The 18878-nt window shown below is 39.2% G+C and overlaps 1 protein-coding gene across 8 annotated transcripts in view; it reads right to left on the bottom strand.

Annotated features, from left to right (window-relative positions):
* Window positions 1–384: 384 nt before the first annotated feature.
* mical2a (microtubule associated monooxygenase, calponin and LIM domain containing 2a) overlaps window positions 385–18878 on the bottom strand; it is a 32814-nt gene continuing 14320 nt past the window's right edge. For 4 of the 8 annotated variants that reach the window (XM_079662731.1, XM_079662733.1, XM_079662734.1 and 1 more), the window contains 21 exons: window positions 18760–18876; window positions 17652–17753; window positions 15622–15777; window positions 15391–15491; window positions 14831–15088; window positions 14218–14333; window positions 13929–14055; window positions 13719–13809; window positions 13080–13227; window positions 11379–11578; window positions 10512–10615; window positions 10303–10374; window positions 10062–10202; window positions 9566–9670; window positions 8879–9145; window positions 7566–7673; window positions 5524–5704; window positions 5341–5417; window positions 5163–5259; window positions 3410–3470; window positions 385–535 (listed from right to left, as the gene is read on the bottom strand). In XM_079662731.1, the coding sequence (XP_079518857.1) occupies window positions 3412–3470; window positions 5163–5259; window positions 5341–5417; window positions 5524–5704; window positions 7566–7673; window positions 8879–9145; window positions 9566–9670; window positions 10062–10202; window positions 10303–10374; window positions 10512–10615; window positions 11379–11578; window positions 13080–13227; window positions 13719–13809; window positions 13929–14055; window positions 14218–14333; window positions 14831–15088; window positions 15391–15491; window positions 15622–15777; window positions 17652–17753; window positions 18760–18876 (2627 nt within the window). In that variant the 3' untranslated portion in view covers window positions 385–535; window positions 3410–3411. Of the gene's footprint in view, window positions 536–3409; window positions 3499–5162; window positions 5260–5340; window positions 5418–5523; window positions 5705–7565; window positions 7674–8878; window positions 9146–9565; window positions 9671–10061; window positions 10203–10302; window positions 10375–10511; window positions 10616–11378; window positions 11579–13079; window positions 13228–13718; window positions 13810–13928; window positions 14056–14217; window positions 14334–14830; window positions 15089–15390; window positions 15492–15621; window positions 15778–17651; window positions 17754–18759; window positions 18877–18878 lie in introns of all 8 variants that reach the window. The other 4 variants (XM_079662735.1, XM_079662737.1, XM_079662736.1 and 1 more) reach the window with 4 other exon arrangements.

Genomic DNA, 18878 nt, shown 5'->3' with positions numbered 1-18878 from the left:
GATGTTTTCAAGTCAATGGAGGCCCAGCGTGTCAGCCCACCTTTCAGATTAGCGGAACAGTAGCTTTGATTTTTTTATTTCTTATTAGAATTAAGAAGAAGGTTGTGCGGGTCAAGCTCTCTAAGAAAGATTTTCAATGGGATCTTTTCTTTGAATTGAACTAACCAGACAGAAACAGGTTTGATATAAAGACAAACTTTTCAATAATGAATCACATTTGTTTTAGGTAGAATGGCATTTTAGATTGAAGACAAACTAAATCTGAACCACTTTACAATCATTCAAAAATATTGAAGTATTTTGTATCTGATAAAGAAAGTCAGACGTCAATTACAAGTCACGCATTTATTGGGAATTATTGTGGCACAAAATTACTAAAGGGATTACTAAAAACGGGAGAAAAACATTTCCAACACACTTTCATGAAGTCAGATTAAACTATAAACCATTATATACAAGGACCTCATGAAGAATTATCATTATTTTCCAATTGTCAATCCTCTGTGGGTGGAGACACCTCACTTTTGGGCAGCTTCTGAATGAAAAACAACAGGAAACAAACATTGTGTATCTTGAGATGGATCTGTGAAATCATTAAAAAAAGAAGCTTAACTTGTTCATGCAGCAGCTGATGCCAAAACGATCCATCAAAAGAGATGAATATTTAGATTTAAATGATGTCTATCTTATCTCCTTTAATTAACGACCCTGATCTTGTGTTGACATTAAGGTTTGCTTACAGATAACAAAATATAGAGTGACTCACTGATATATTAATACACACATTTGAATTATTGCACATTTCATAAATAAGCCTCTGTTACATTTTATGCTCATAAAACTACCTTTCAAAGGCTGAATTCTCCTTTAAAGTGTTGTCTAAAGTGTTAGATTATATATTGTTAGGATGATTTTAGGAACATGTGGTAAGAAGAGCAACACTGCAGCATAGAGGGCATCATTTATCTTTGGAGGAATGTGTCAGCTTGTCGGCTGTCGTCATGAAGTATTTAGGAGATGAACTCATCCACTTAGACAGCATTCATGAGATAAATGAAATATCTGTTCTGCACTGAATACAGTACTGGTGGACACTTTGGTAAGTCATATTCCATTTTATGTTTACAAAACTCTGCACTTAAGAATAGTGGAATATTATCCTCATTATTTAATGTATAATACGAGTACGAGTAGTCACAGTGAACGAGTTAAATGGTAAACATCTTTTCAAACTGTAAGTAACCTTTATTACACATTCAAATCAAAGGAAGGAGGAACAAAATATAACCCGGTGTTGAATAGAACCTTTTTACAATATTCAAGCTATTTGTTAAGTCAGAGGAGGTTAAGTCCTCTGAGTTCAAAGCGCATACCTAAAATGTTTTTTAACCCAACATAGATGTACTTATTGATTTCAAGATACTTAAAAGGAGACAGATACATTCCACTAATGTGTTTTATAAACCAGGTCACCAGGCAGTGAGAATATGAAGGTACAAAGGTTACTGCGCCACGTTTAAAGAGAAGGTTCTCGACATTTTTCTACATTCAAAACTCTATATTGAAACATGAAAATGTGCCTCTACAAATAAAAACGTACTTTTAATATTTTTTTATAGAGGGAAGTGTCAACGAGACAAATGTTCTCTTTAACTCAGTTAAAAGTTGAGTCTGACAGTAGAGCGATCAACTTCTCCTCATAAACTCAAGACAGAAATTTGAATAAAATCTATCAAAACTGACCAGACAGGACAAGAGATCTCTCTTTAGTTATTCACACATTTATCTTAACCTGCTGCCTACATTATACCCACAATGCAACTCAATACCTACAGAGCAGGTTACAGCGTTGGTGCATTAACTCTATCTGTAGCCCCTAATTCGTTTTTTGTTATTTTCAAACATGTTTTCAAAATAAGTGACATTACAAGACACATCAAACAGCTCCCCCTGGAGTCCCTCGAGGCTTTACAGTACAGCTCTTCAGAAATAGTTAATGATTAAATGAATGATATTAAACAGCATTTCATTCAGAAAAAATGTTTAGCTGTATCATCGTGAACATGGAACTGACCTAATGAGTTTCAACATATTTTAATTGCAGATGTTGAATTTTTCTGAGAAATTGAAATACTACCCATGCATGTTGGTTTTAATTTTAAATTTCTAATATTATTGACCTTAACCCTAAGATTCATAAGTGAGTCTTTTTGGACCTGGTGAGGTGGTTTTCTTGAAGTATCTTTGTAATTACCTTTTTTCTATTTCATATTCCAGCTATTCCTCAAAAAACATGTTTTGGATACATGCCATTCACTTTTTAAATTTACATTTTAAGAAATTGTAGTTTTTGTATTACTACCCCAAGCTTCCATAAGTGGGTCAAAAATGACCCGCATTCATTTCCTATGGGATCCTATGGGAACCTTTTATTCGTATCACCTATTGCTGTCAGAAATACATTCACTGTAGACCACACAGACTACATCACAAGTGACACCTCTCAGGAAGATTATTTTACACAGCAAGATCTGATACCTGTCAGAATAATAATACATTATATTTGTATAGGGCTTTTCAAGGACTCAAAATCGCTTTACAATATAAGGGGAGGTTAGATTTGATTGATTGATTGATTGATAGGACTATCAAACTTGATCAACCGGCATGGATTGATTGGGGCGGGGGGGGGGGCTATGAGTAGACAAGAGGAGAATAGATGAGTTTTGAAAAGGGACTGGAATACTGTGAGGGTCTCAGAATAGCGGAGATCTTTGGGACAATATGCTCAAAACGATTTTTTTCAAAAATGTAAAAAGAAATCTAAAATTATAATTGTGAAAAATTAAATATAAAATATGTCTAATGTGAACCAAAATAAAATACTAAATATTATACAAGTGATTTTTCTTAACCAGCAACTCCTTCTGCTGAGGAAAGTGTTATAAAACATTCAAAAGAGGTATGAATGAACCTTTGTTAGTTTTTTTTATTAATAACTAATACTTACAAAACCTTCCGTCAACTGACATGCCCTGATGATTTTGAATTAACAGGTTTAATTTTATGAGAAGAACACCAGATTTATCGTTGGTTTCTTCTCTTTAATACAGGCACAATAATTAGGTCGAGTGGCAAATCGGATATCCATTATAAAAACAACAAAAAAACACACAACATTGGATATGAATGCAAGCAATTCCGATGTCTGGAACCAGGCTCCGTTAGTAGTAGTTCATTCCCAAAGCATAATCAATGACAAACAGTGAAGCGGTTTATCAGGCATGAGTTTAGTCAATAACACTTCAAACGCATAACCTTTAATCACTCTCGGTCAGTTTTTCATCGTAAGTTCCTGCAGCCTCCTCACAGTTATGGCACATGACCGCGTGAGCATGCAGGTGATCACCTTCAAAATGTTATTTCTCCTAAACATCCAGCTGGCTCACACACTTCATAAAAGGCTTCGGCTGAATGAGGGGAAAAGAGAAAAATAATCTAAAACACAGAGAACACAAATAAAATTGTTGAAAACGTTTATGAAAACAAAGCAAAATACTGACATTCATAAAGAAGACGCTGGCACCGTTACATGTTACAGTTCGCAAATATTTTCGCACAGATGTATAAAGTCCAGTCAGTGTGTAAGAGTCATTTCTTTGGTATATTAAAACACTGTAAAGCAGCTCATATTACATGCAGCGGATTTAGTCATTTAACATAAAAAAAATTAGGTTGATTACAACAAAACACAAAAATCTAATTGCATATCCGGCACGTCACGCTGTAAAAACAAGTCTTTGCAAATATCATTCACAGATATTGCATTAAAAAAACACAACTCTAAAGTGCTTCATAGGCATCAATAGATAGTGTCCAAAGTAAAAGAGACCTGCAGTTGATCTTCCAACAACATGCTTTAAAATGATGGCAAGAAAGGCGAGCATATTCAAACACAGCATGCTCACCAGCTTCTACTGTCCACAGTCAATTAAAAGAAATCATAAATAAATGTTTTTAAACCTAGTTGTAATGCTATGTTCTACAGGGAGAGGTTTAAAATGGGCATAGTATCTCATTTGAGCTTTAATGGTTTTTCTGAGAGTCAACAGTAGATGGCAGCAAAGTAAAACTAAATACTGAGAGGGAAACTCATTGCAGATATTCTTTGGTGTTATCCATTCAAGAATCCATAAAAAAACTAAACTGGGAGTTCAATATATAAATAAAAAATAAAATGGCAAAACACACAAACCTGCATTTAGATCTTAAAGGGAAACAAATATTGCAGGAGCAGGTATGCATAGTCAAAAGTTAACCTGTCTGCTGGTCAGCATTAAACTGAGAGCTGGCTGTTTACTGCTGGCAGGCAGTTCCCAAAAATAAAGTGCATCAAGTTAGTCAGTCATGACCTGATTTAAAACATTTAACTGCAGGATACATTTTCCAAGACAGTTTGTGAAAGGTTGAGTTCTACAGCAATGATGATTTCAGCATTCTCAAGCCTTTAATGCACTGACTGTGGCCTGTTTTATTTGCATTTTAACTACCTTCTAACTATTAATTTAACTTATTCTTACCCAACAAAGAGTACAGTTTACACATCAAACCCACTGCGAAATAAAAAGAATGCAGCTTTTATTAACCCTGTCCTAAGGTTGAATGAGCAAACCTACAGCGACTCTTTGGCTGATGGACAAGACACTAAGGGCAGTATCATCATAAAAAGGCAAGTAAACATTACAAAGCTGCTTGTTCACAGCTACAAATTAAAAAAAAGAGAACACTCCTGCTGATGTGCACTTTGGCCACAGATTTAAATGGCATTTGAAATCAAATATTAACAGCTGGAGTCTGCTAGATGAGCCTGTGCCCTATCTGCTCCTGCAGCCACAGCAGAGCAGGCTGCAGAGTGCCGGGCCCCTCAGGAGCCTCTGTCTGCATCTGCAGCAGAACGTCGTGTAAAACTAGCAGCAGGGGCAAGCTCACGCTCAGGAGTTCATACAGGAGCTCATAGTCCTGGGCATTGTCCCTCAGGTGGGCGGCGAGGCTCTGTGCTGTACTACGCACACGATTGGACAAATACCGGGGGGCGTTACACACAGCACGCGTCACACGCAGGGGCCAGCTCAGGTGTTTCCTCATGAACGAGCTGAAGGTACCTGCTGAGGATTCACTCTGCAGGTCCACAGGGCTGCTGGACTGTGAGCTGTGTTCATCATCTGCACATGGCTCCTGAACTCTGGCTCCAGATGGATTCTACGTAGAGGACAGAGGAGTTAGAAATCTTACGGTAAACACTGCTAGATTAAGATGGATATGTTACAGTAATGTACTCACAGAGCGAAAAGACAAGTTCCTCCGTAGGTTTGTCCCGTTGTTGCGTTGATCAAAATGAAGTTTGCAGTACAATTTTCCTAAAGGATTACAGCAACTGTCAGTGAAATGTAGCATGCTGAGCTTGGATTGATATTGTAAATGTAGATTCAGTACTCAGGAGAGCTGAGATCTGATGACACATACCCTCTTCAGAGTCGAAGGCATGTGCTCCCTGTCGCAGGGTGGAGCTGCAGGTGAAACAGCGGAAACACTCCCTGTGGAAGAAGAGCCCCTCGGCACAGACCCTCTCCACCATGTAAACACGCTTTTCGCATGAGTGACACTTGTCGCCCGACGGGGGGAATGCCCTTCGTACTGATCCGCCCTGGGATACAAAAACAATGAAGATGAGCAATGTGTCACAAAAGCTTAAACACTGACTTTAACCGTTCTTATCTATCACTATTTCATACTACTTCAACTCAGGGTGATTCAATATTCACTTTTGACAAAAAAAGACTCCTCAAAATAATCCTTTATAAGAGAGCCTTTGTGGCTATTCAATATGTTAAATCTAATTTGATATTTTTAAAGTTTTAATGTCTGGTCAGTATTACCTTGTGGCCTTATATCTTTTTTTATAAAGCTATTAAGAAGGGCTTGAATTGTATATTCCAAGTTCAAGAATAAACGTTTAAGTTCAACGGTTCTTACTGGTCACATAACTTTGTGCGATACATTTAGACTGTGTTGATCTTGGAATTGTTGAGGAATGCTTGAAACCATGGTGGTATTACATGCAGGGAAACTGACAACGTTAACGGTTGAGTGCAAGATAAGAAATACCCAGCCGTTTCAATGTCACCTCCTACATTTCATATTGACCAGACATAAATTATGTGCACTGTGAAGTCTGCAACCTCGACCTTGTTTGCAACGGAACACTAAGATTCAGCCAAGAGGAAAACATAGTAACGGAGAGTAAATAAAGATAATTATAGAATGGATTTAAACACAAATAAACACAAGTGGTTAGGTTAAAACATTTATCATGTCTAAAGAGTTCCCCAATGGCTCTTGTGAATTGAAATGTGATCCAAACACTGTGTACTAGGAGTTGTTCCTTTATATTTAACCAGCATGCTATAGCATCTGGCTGTGGAGTTGGAGCAGAGGAACCCACAAAGTGCCACCACAAGAACACACACTCCTCTTATGTGAAGACTGCTCGTGATTAAAAGCATGAGGGGCAGAAACAGCAGTTAAAACCAGAGCTCTCATGCAAAGCAGCAGTCATTTCACATACAACTGTTACGATTGAATAGAAGGATGACAACAACGTAAAGCTTGAGCTGAAATGCTTGTTTTTTTAAAGCTGTTTTAGAACAGAAAGAAAATGTGCTGCCATCAGGATTAATAAAATATGTTGTTCTTTCACTGCCGAAACACTTACATCATGAGCGTTAGGTCGACTAGATAAAACTACGGCTGTCTAAAAAACTCTCCTTCAATAAACCGTAACTTATTAACATTTAAAATGTTCCAAATTGGTTGAAGCTTTAGAGAGAGTCAAGGTTGTTAAAGGCTGTAGTATGTGGTGCTGTTACATTTAATGTTGTTATATTGACACATGCTATGGCAATCTTGTTCTTAAAGAAACATTATCATTCATTTGGAGTCCTACAGTATGTTTGGTAAGCATATACATTTAAGCCCAATATTCACTCTCTATTAGCTCTGTTTTTGGTGTCTGCCAACTCCTGAGGGAGGAATCTGGCTCTTTAGCGGTTAAATGCTGCACTTTTTTTACCAGCTAGTCGCTAAAAGTTTCTGTTTGCTGTTTGGTAGGTAGTGTTCAGTGGGTTTTATAGCTTTCTTGCTGAAAAAGCTGCATGCTGTGACTGAAAATGACGCTATGAGAGGGGTGAAAGTGAATCAACAGTGAAGTGGAGAGGTCTTAAGGTTTATGACTACCGCTTTCACGTTGTTTTCACATTGTCATTTGCTAAAGGATAAATATAAAAAAAACTATCCACCTTAAATGTTACTTTGATGAAATTAGTCATTCAATTATTATGACAGGTAAAATACAAAATGAAATGTATGGTTTACAAAATAAGGGACTATGTGAAGACTGGCCAAATGCAGCACTTATGATACAAAACACAACATTTCTCTTCATGCATTGAACACACTGAAGAGCACAGGGTCAGGGTGGGGTCACACAGCAGGCAGGATATAGTCACCTTGAGCTCAGCAGAGCTCTCTGCTGAGAACAACCCCCTAAGGTGAACAGCTTTTTCCTTTATACTCTTTGTGTGAAACTCTCTAGCCTGTTGTGTCTGAGCTTTTTTCTGCAGGATGACACGGAGGACAGGAACAAAACAAAAGCCATCAGTCTCTACAGTACAACGAGACACACTCTCCCAGCAACAAATGTGGAGCTTTCCGTGTGTAAATAGCTAGACTAATAACCCTTTAATAAGCATTACACCGGTAAATTATGAAAGGCCTTTCTGTTCCTACTTCCACAATAACAAGGAGAAGTGGGTATTGTTGGGGGGAGAACAATAGCGTGGCTGTGTGGGATGAAGGCTGCCTGATTACTTTCATTTCACACCCCACTTGATGTTGTTACACATACTGTACTGGAGCAGAAAACAGCCACACAGAAATGGCACAGGAATCAGAGACTAGTACGTTGGTTGAGCCAACAATAAAATGGCAATAAATCCCCTAATGAAGTCGTAAAGTCAGATTGAACTTTCTACACATTGATAATACAGGTGTGGACAGAAATGTAAAGGAATAGCTAATTAATCACTTAGTTAGTTGAGAGATGGACTATTCAAAGGATAAATACCAATGTCTTGTGCCAAGGTATCTATCTATACTCAGAGGGGGTTACACTAGTATTTTAAATGATCTAATATTTAAGTAAACGAAGAAGGCTAATAAATCATTAAAGACAGTCAATCTGCACTGAATAAGAGGAGCTGTGGTCACGAAAATAATCCATCTGGAGTGCAGTTTATGCAATATTAATTTAGCGTTTTACTTTTTTTTTTTTTTAAGAACACTACGCTGGGAAAACTGCAGTTATCTCATATCTCATAAATCACTTTTCTCAAAAAAACTAAACTCAATGACTTGATAAGGAGAACTATTTTTCAGTGCTAACTTGAGCCAACGCAGGCAGGCAGTAGGAACGTCTGAAGAATCCAAAAGAACTTATTTGAAGACCTAAGCAAAGACCTGCAGCCCGGCTCTGGCCTAACCGGCTCAACCCACACTCAGACTGGCCAATAATCCGCCTGTGTGCCTGTCTCAGCCTCTGTGGGTCTGCTGCTGCCATTTTTGTCAGGCTGGATAATTTAGGGGCTGACTTCACCATCTGACTACACATTACACAAGACTAAATGTATAATCAGGGCATAATATATAATCAGCCTTCACTCTGGGGCCTTTTTGGGGAGCGGAGCATGCAACAATCACATGGTTTTGAAAAGAAGGCAGGGAAAGCAGAAGTTAAAGACGTGAAGGAGAAGATAGAGATCACCTCAGAGACGTGTTCGTCCACCTCCCTGAGGCGCTGGAGGACTCTCGAAATGAAATGGATTGCAGATTGGCAGGAGGGAGACGGAGCGGGGGGGTCTGCGCTCTCAGGCTGAGGCTCAGGCTTCGTCTCAGCGTGCGTCTGATCAACATGTCTGAGCCTCACTACAGAAAATGGATGCTGGGCCTCGGGCTGCAGCTGAGGTTTGGGGAGGGTCTTGGGAGGCGGGCGCACTAAGTGTTCGGCTGCCTTTCTGATACTGACTTCAAACTGAAAGGGATAATATACAGTAGTGCACATCAAGCACAGAACTCCATGAATGTATTTTCTCCTTTCCTAAAAAGCTGTAGATCATTTAAAGATCCAGGTGGTTTTATACTTCTCGGCCCATTAACCTCAAATTACTTTGCTGCCAAACATCTTCAAAGCTTTGCATGTGTATTTAAGGTGTTATTCCCGCTGGCATAGCATGGAAATCAACTTGCATAGGTAATCTATTTCAGTAACTATTCTATCTGTTTCATGTTTTGCCAGAGTTATGTAATCATCACATGTGAACCCAATGGCAAGCAGGCTGCTGTTTAAACAGTTCAGAAACTGGAAGGTCAGTATGAAACTCAACACCTGACAGTGACATTTATGAATGAGAGAAACTGTTCACAATATCTTTCTCTGGCAGCTGCAGACTACCTGCATCTCAGGAGGAGGTTTAGGCGGGACTCGAGGCCTCAGTTCAATGTGCACTCGCTCAGCAAAGGTAAGAGTTTGCAGGGAAGAAGACGTCCCAAAGTCTGACTGAGATTTTGCAGAAAGGTTAGGAAGAACGTTAACAAAAAGTCACAGAAATAGAAAAGGTAGAAACGATTAAAGGCTGGAAACAACAGAGAAGAGAAGACTTTGTAACAAAGGAAGGTTTTGTCAGATTAAGACTGCACACCACGGTCCAAACTCCAGCTCACAACAAGGGACATTTAAAACACATTTATGATATGTTATAAAAAGAAAGCAAACCATTTTAACTATATTAAAAGCAGTAAGGATTAAACATGTTGTCTTTAGAAAAATACAACATACATACAGTACAGTAAAACATACTTTCCTACAGCCCAATAGGATGACAATTAAAACCCTAGTTGGACTACAGTCAAATCAAAACTATGGGCCTGTTTTAGACACGTTTGTTTACCTGTGTTTTCCTGATGGAGTAGCTGGGTCTGGGTGAGCTTTCAAACTTGGCCAGCAACTGAGTAGAAATTGAGCGCACTTTATTTTCCTTTGGCTCCTGGTCGTCTCGCACTGGGGAGCCATTACTGGACAGATTGGTGGCCTAACAAGAGACGGACAACAGGGAAGATCCTACTGTATCAGCAGACTTTTTTTAATGGTTGTTAAATATAAAATTACAAGTAGGCAAGTTAGCAACAAACCTCCTCCAAATAACTGCAGAATTTCCGCCTCCTTTTGTAAATGGGATCTGTACCGTCTGTCTTCTGTTCATCCTGAAAGGACAGCAGAAGAAAATATAACTGAATATCAAACTAACAACATCTCATATGTTCATTTAATAAAATGCCTTTTATAAAACAAATTCCAAATGAATGAATTTTTAGATTTAAACCGTTCAGTGTGGGGTTACCTTTGGAACCCGTTTCCTGGGCTGTGCAAGATTGAGCACATTATTATTACTTCTGACATCCTTAGAGGGATAACCTTCATTATTTTCATCCACTCCTCTGGATCCTGCAGGATAACACATGGCTGCATTAGAGTTTCCAAGTTTCCACAGTGCATATCCATTAAAGTCAGATGATATCAATGATAAGGACCATATAGATATAGATATAGATATAGATAGAAAGTTATACGTGTGGTCTGCGAAAAAAGTGATTGTAGTGAAGAGAAAAAACACTACAATTAAACAAACAAACAAAGCCTAATTGAGTCCCTCAGCTGCATGTCTGAGGGGTGTGATTGATGTCAAATAAACAAGCTATTATAGATAAGCATTCAATATCCCTTCATCAGAGAAAGGCAGCTGTTTTCATGTTGTCAACACTCTCAGACTACAGCAGTTTTTTTTTTTTACAAGAAACCAACGTTTTGTGGTTGTTCTACATATTTTAGCCATAAAATACAGTCAACAGTTTATAATCAACAGAACAAATACCAATACATACAAACATACAGTAATGTAGAGTTGAATAGTAGATTTGATTACAGGGGTAGAGTACATTAGTCAAGAAGTGTACAGCTGAATGCAGTCAGAAATAGTAGTCCAGTGAAGTAGAATAGCATAAAGGAGAGTAAATTAAAGCAGAATTCATTAAAGTAGAACAGAGTTAAGTAGAGTACAGAACAGAAGATTAAAGCACAGCAGTGTTGAGTACAGTCCATTCAAGTCAAAGTAGTGTACACTTGAGTAGAGTAGTATTGGGTACAGTACAGTAGAATAAAGTTAAGTAGAGTAGTATTGAGTACATTACATTAGATTAAAGTAAAGTACCTGAGGCAGGTAGAGGTGTGCCGCGGAACAGCTCGTAGAACTTGGACAGGTAGGTGATCATCTTGGTTTTATCGATCTCCTGACCAAGACTCAGCTCCTGTCCGGATGTGAATGACGCGATGCCGAACTCACGCTCACTGATGTCAAGAGCCAGCTGGAGGTTTGCAGAGTGGTCTTCCTCGTTTAATGAATCAAAATCTCTGATGGGAAAAATACAGTTACGTTGACTTGAGTGACTGGAAGGTAATAACAAAAAAAGATTCAGCTTACGTATTTCTTTGGAAAGTAGATGGGAAACATATATAGTCAGTGTCAGCCTATAGTTAGGTTTTAATGTACTTCTGTCTGTTTCTGATTTACATTAACGCTGATCACACTAAATATCCATCATAAATACATCATAAATACCCATCATATACATAGAGTCATTAAACATATTTTCCCTTCCTCCTTTTTCTAAAAATGCATACTTTTCACAAACTGCCCTGAATAATGGCACAGGAATGTAACAGTGAGGTTTGTAGCTGAGATTCTTGAAAGGATTATATCCTGACTTTCATTTCATGCTGGTGTCAGGTGACTGATGTTGAGCAGAGTGTAAGATAATAAGCACACTAATATGAAAACAGTTAAAAGCAAGCACAATGAAAGGCCTTTACACAGAAAACTACTAAATCAATTTCCAGCCCTGCAGAATAACTTGTTTCCTAAATTGCAGGAGAAAAATGGCAGCAAATCACTTTTAATGGAGGAAAACGGCAGCACTGACGTCTGCACATTTACTGGTGGTGTACAGACGACGTCAGAAATAATGTAAAGAGCAGTAACCTAGCAGCAGCAAACAACAAACATTGGTGTTTTTCGGTAAGTTCAGGGGTTCGCTCTATCTTCCTTTCTTTCTTTTTCTAAGAACCTGCATAACTCTCTGCTGTCTGCTCTGCTGACAGGCATGCATATGGAGGAGGGAAGGGGGGGAAATGCCAGTGGTTCCTGGAAACTTACAGGACCACAAGAAATTGTAGTGGCATGTGGCGAGATATGAAGGCAATAATTAAAGTGTGAGAATATATAATTACATTTGTAAATGTACTTATCCACAGTTGCATCGGCTAATTCCACACTTTGCTAGTGCTAGTCAGTCTCACCATTAAAACTAAGGTACAGTTTCTTTCTATTTTAAAAAGGACGGTTTTGTCCTATAAGTGGACACTGAAGCACACCAAGTCCTATACGAGTAGTTTTAAAAAAAGGGATATTATTTAGACTTAAATCCTAGTCAATACTAATATTTCTGGAGTATAAACAGGGATTGAAACGACCACTTTTTATTTCAGTTGAGGTGATAATCCCGCTGACGAAGAGGCCTTGGAACGAAATGTGTGAAATGTACACAGCTGCTACAGACTACCAGCTATATATATGTATAGGCCCTCTATGTATGAAGTATTTCTCACATCCATCAGCACTTTCTGTGTGAGGAGGTAGAGAGCGCAGCACAAAACACACAAACGGATAAAAGGCTTTCTCTCATACCTAGCATATTTTACACACCTTTAAGAAAGGATTTTTCTCACAACCAGTTAACCTTTAAAAAACTGGTTTGTTAATGTGACTGAATGAATGCATTAAAAACACTGGTTTTAGATGTAAAGATAAATCCCTGCAGTCTGGTAGTAATATGATCTTGAGTGTGTTACATACATCAGCTGGGGTTTGAACCTGTGGATGAGGGCGCAGAGGGCGATGCCACTTTTCCAAGAAGTCGTCAGGTCTGTAATCATCACATTCCTGAAGCCCTCCGTCTGTTTCTGGCACCAAGTAAGAAGCCTCGTCGGTCTGATTTCTGACTCTGAACAGAAACGTATAGTTCAAGATCTCAGCTAAAGAGGATATGATGTCACAAGCATGGATCAACACATGGCGTGCCAGTAAATGACGTTATCACAGAAATGATGCTGAGGTATGTACAAGACAGGACATGGACTTTCTCACAGCATTCGATGAAAGATTCTGCTTCTGCTTTTATTGCTAGTTCCAAGATCATAACCCACTTTGTTACAAATAAGGACACATGTTCACTTTTCCCCCTTTTTTGGTATGAAGCACAAAACACAGTGCAATTTAATGTAATGTTGACCTTTGATAGTGATTTTAATGTGATTCATTAAATGTGTCTTCTATTATGAAATTAATACCATTTTTCAGAACTTTCTTAGTTGAGGATTATTAATAACATAAGATAAGAAACCATGATCAATCAGAATACTACTCTAAATAAACTAAAGAAGGGTCATCAGCAGTGTTGAACTACATATCCACTCTGGAAACACTTAGACTTACCTTGTCTGCTGAGATTGACAGGTCTTCGTATGGTAACATTACGCTGCAGAGAGCAAGAACTCAATTCTGTGCTGATGTACAAGTGACGCACCTGAGGCAGGGAGGAGAGGGGAAATGATTACAATAAACACCTTGAAGAAGTTGTGTAAGAAGTTTTGTGAATGGAAAGATGGAGAGACTCTGGTATTGCCAAGGTAAGCTCCCTCTCACCTGGTGTGGCCTGACACAGGCGGAGTTGAGGTTGGGGTACCGAGTCCCAGGGTCTATGGTGTACTGCTCAAAGTTTTTGCCAATGTTTTCAGTTGTTGTCTGTGGAAGTAGCCTGTAAATACTCTCCCTATAGAAACACACAATGGAACATAGTTCAAGAGAAATGGAGTAAATGTAAAAAATGTAAATCACTTGGCAGTGCTCATTCAGACCGTATCTACAGATGCTATACTTAGCAGTATTGAATTATGTATTTATTTATGTGTATATACTGTATGTGTGTTTGTACCTTTCTGCCAACACTTCCAGAGCCGTGCGACCCTGAGCCCAGCTCTTTACCATCCAGGCCGTGTCAAAAGCAGCCAGGAAGCCTCTGGCACATCCCGTCCCCATGGGCCAGAAGGGCTGCACAGAAACACACAACAGATATAAATACGATTGTCTCTCAGTGTTTCTACTGGAACTTGTTAACCTGCATTAACCCCCCCCCCAAGAGTTGATGAAATAATGACACATGTACATGTAAGATCAGACTTTTTGCAAACAGCTATAATAATGATGGTGAATCAGCATTTGTCCCGAAAGCCATCTTTTACTTCTTTCTAAATGTAGTGATTGTCACGAAGTACAACCAAAACATTCCCCAGTGCTCCACTGTGTGACTACTGGCAACATTATCATCAAAGGTGAGTCTTTATAAAAAGAGGAGGTGGAGCAGCTCACACACTGGAGAAGGACATCAACAACAGTGTTGCAATGACCCCTGCCTCCCCTCTCTCTACTCTACAGCAAAACAAGACTGCCAGATTGTGTAACAGTTTATTTTCCCAGGCAGTCAGGCTTCTCAAAAACCTGCTACCTTTCTCCACTCATCTGAACTGGGCTCACTTTCCCATCCTTACCTCGAGCAAGCTGTCGCCAACCAGTGCTACCAGCAGCTGGTGTCCAAATCTCTCCCTGACCAGAGCAGCGTTCTCCGAGGCATACATGTTTGTGAAGTCAAACATCGCTACATCTGGCTGCCCGCAGTGGTTTATGGCAAAATCCAGCGTGGGAAGTTGGTAGTTGGTGCCAAAGTCAGCAGCCTCTCGGGCGTAGCACAGAAGAGCTTCCTGGTTGACATTTTCCCTGCTCAGCAGCATCTGGGTGTCTATGTAATCCTGTTTAACACAAGCATGAGAGTCAGGAGTTTGAACACAGAAAATCTCAACATTTCCAAAAAGATCAAGATTATATACTGTTGCTCAAGAAGGATTGTTTTGTTTTTTAAAAGCTGCAGATGGAAGTAAAATATAAGCCATAAAATGTTCCCAACTAACCTGTTTCTTGCTGCCTATGGGCTCTTTGCTTTATTGGTGGCATTATGTTGCAATTGATTATATTGATTCCTTCTTTAAATGATAGAAGGAACTGAACTTCAAGAAGGTACAAATAATGACCCCTGAACACATGTTGTGCTTACATGGATGACGACTCCTTTGTCCAGCAGGCTTTGCTTCTTGGCAGTCATGACAAAGTAATGTGTGTTGTCCCTGTAGTACACGATGTTCTCCAGATCAATTCCTGCACAAATGATAGGGCTTGAGAATATTTAAAAGCACCAAAGAGGCATCAAATTTTGCAGAGGACATTACTTTATGATTCATTATTCTTTATTCCAGCTAACTCCACAGTAAGGCAGACTGAGCCTCACCTGTCTCCTCTTTGAGGTCGAGAAAGAATTTCTGGTTGAAGATGAAGGCCACGCCGCTGATCTCTTCTACTCTCGCCTCTGCAGTTGTGTTCCTGTTAATGAAGTTGGCTGTTATGGCTATCGCCAACTTTCCCCTGAACTCCTTCCTTTTGAAACCTGATAGAGAAAAAAGACAGACAATCAGATAAAGAATGAATTAGATACATGGGGGGGGGGGGAATAAAGGACGATGATCTTCACAGGTAAACCAGTACTTGGCTTGTCTGTTGAAACCAAAGGAAATCTAGCCTTGAACCGTATTTACAAGGCAGTTATTTCAGGATAAGAGGCAGCTTAAGAAGGTGAGCCCTTGTATAACAGAGGGAATAAAAGGCGGACATTGCAAAAAGCACCATGAATTAAATTAAAAGCCTTTTGTTTAATTATCCTTCAGAAATGCAAGTTTAGCATTTAAGGGCCACTTCAGCCTTTCATTTTATGAAGAATCTTCTTGATGGTGTCAGAGAAATAAGACATTTTATTGTATTCATATTTTCATGGAATAGGATTCTATAGATACTGTGCAATACTAAACCTGAAAAAAAGAAACTCTTACATCTGTCACCATGAGATCTTTTGAAACACATCAAGCAGCAAAGAGAAAGAAAATAGGGTTTTCTTGGTGGCACAACGTTCTTAATCAAATGGATTAAGATGAAGGTTGCAGTTATATTTTCATTTATATCAAATCACCTTTTAAACCAGCAAACCACATGTAATTCTAAAGCTGTAAGTGCAGTAAAGAATGTTATTGTGTTGGTTGCTAACTACAAATTGAACTATGAGACAGTGAAAGTACTTAGGGAGGAGTGCATGTCTGAACTTGTGTCACAGCTCCATACTGTCACTGTTAAGAATCGCAGAGGAACATTTCCCCCTTCTCTTTTCTTCACTGCAATGCAGATGTGATTGTATTTAACTCTGTGTTACCATAGCTAGGCCACGAAAGCAGCTGAAAGGCGGGCTGACTGCAGGGGAAAATCATTCCCTCCAGGCTTCATCATAATTGAAGAATGAGCTAAACATCTTGTCTAGCCCCAAATTGCCCTTTTTAGGAATAAGCATCTGATGCGAAATTGGTTGTTGGATGACAGCATTTTTAGGAGAGAGTCCAGCATGAATGCATCAGCTGCTGAGCCAAAGATCTATTTATGAGCACTGTTTAAGGGTTTTGTGTTAAACCTTTCCCCTGGAGAGATCAATGGCTTCATACAGGTCTAAGTTTACCAAAAGTATGTTTTAATTATAGCTTCACAACAGAAATAGTGCAGCACACATTACTCAAAGGAAAGCTCAGAAACGCTGTTCAGTCAACAAGGTGTGCTGGGTTTTATCATAGTTCTCTGAAACATGCCTAGGATGGGAGAGATTTCCCAATAGTGCGAACACATAAGTGGAATATGGATAGCCTTTTCTTTTTTTTTTGCAAATGAACCTCAAGCGAAAGTTCAGTCAGGAAGAATATCTTTTGTTGGCTAAGGCATGTTTTTTTTTCCCAAACATCCTGCCATTCACTCATCTCACGCATACTCACTCATAATTTCCTTACTGTATTTGTCTGGGGCTGTCAATCGTTATATCTGCTGCTCTCATTAGTTGGTCACATGTATTCAATTGCACAAAAACACACCTACATTTTTATCCTACCATCTTTCTGATGTCTCTTTTCAAATATATCTCCATGTATTGAGTAAGTTCATGCTGATGTATGACACGCCCCTTTACTTCCCAAACAGTTTCGCAGATTCATCAGCCTCATAATTTTATCTGCCACCAGCCTTCAGCAGTATCATCATAAACCTCCATCCCCACCAGTTTCTGGGCTCCAAGCGGGGGTTTATCTTTCGGCTGCTTAGGGCAGACACACTTTTGATAACAAATAAACACTGGGATCACTGTTTTTTACTTCCTGGAACAGACACTGGTAACTTCATAATGTACTTTGTTGGCACCTGTATTTTTTACACCCCTTTATTTCACTGTCCTCTCACCTTCCAGAGTATTTCTGCGTCCGTCAGCCCCCACCACGACATCAAACTCAAAGTTGGACACGGGGTGATCAGCAGGTCGGATTGCAGCTCTCCACCCAATACCTGAGAGACAGAAACCAAACGGAGAAGGTGTCAGACACATCAAATAATTGTCTTTACATAAATTAGAATATTCCCTTCCCCTCCAGACATCTGGACCATTCTGACACTTGCTTTGCTTTAATATTTCTACATAGATAGAAAGATATAATGGCATACTTTGCGAGCTACAAAAGTGACTAACAAACAAAACAGTTTACGGATTTAACATTAGCCTTTTAAAGTATGCGGTGTGTGTGTTGCAGGAGTGTGAGAGCTTGGGGACAGTTTGTTGTGTCGTCTAGTGGAAAATTCATACCATGATGTCAAGGGCACAGCTAAGTCCATCACAGCAGAACAGGAGGGATAAGTTTGTGTCTAAATTTAGGCAAGGCTCTTGTTGTTATCACAGTATAGATATAACAACTGAAGAGAACACCTGACAGCAACGTGTCAGATATTTTCTTCCTGAGAGTCTATAGTCCAGTCTGAAGTGCTGAATGTCTAAGAAAATCATGACATGAGAGGAAAATACACAACAACTGCCATTGTTTTACACAACGGACAAATTGTTTATTTACTCATTTGATATGCAAATGCTGTGTATATATATATATATAGCATGTGTAAATGAACACTTGCAGGAACGTTAGGAAATATACTTGACCTGTGCTAACCTCATCTAAATATAATGAAGAACTAAATCAGTGCCAATGTTTTCCCCCTGTTTATTGGTGGATGTCAAGGATATGAAATACTGCAAGATGTGAAGTCCGTTGCTGCCTGACCAGTCCTGAAGCAGAGCAGCAGAGTAAAAACAGATCCTAAAAGAAGCTACACAGTATCTAACAAAGCCTGATGTCTATATCTAGCTTTACTCGATATTAAACTCTTCAACCTCATGCCACCTCCCCCCCCGGCTTTATTGATTCCAGCTGTTCTTCAACTTAAACAAAGCTCGCAGATTATGAAACAACTGTCTGTGGATGAATATACACCCGGTGTTTATCTTTGGTTTGTAGATTGATACCTTCCTTTTCCTGATCCTCTGGAGGTTCCAACAGTTTGACAAACTCCACATTGATGTGAAACTCCACAGCAACAATCAGGGCAACCTTCAGCAGGACCAGCTGCAGCTTTTGAATGCCT

The sequence above is a fragment of the Notothenia rossii genome, assembly GCF_949606895.1.
Source record: "Notothenia rossii genome assembly, chromosome: 2".
Lineage (NCBI taxonomy): Eukaryota > Metazoa > Chordata > Actinopteri > Perciformes > Nototheniidae > Notothenia > Notothenia rossii.
This window is presented reverse-complemented; position numbering and strand designations above follow the sequence as displayed.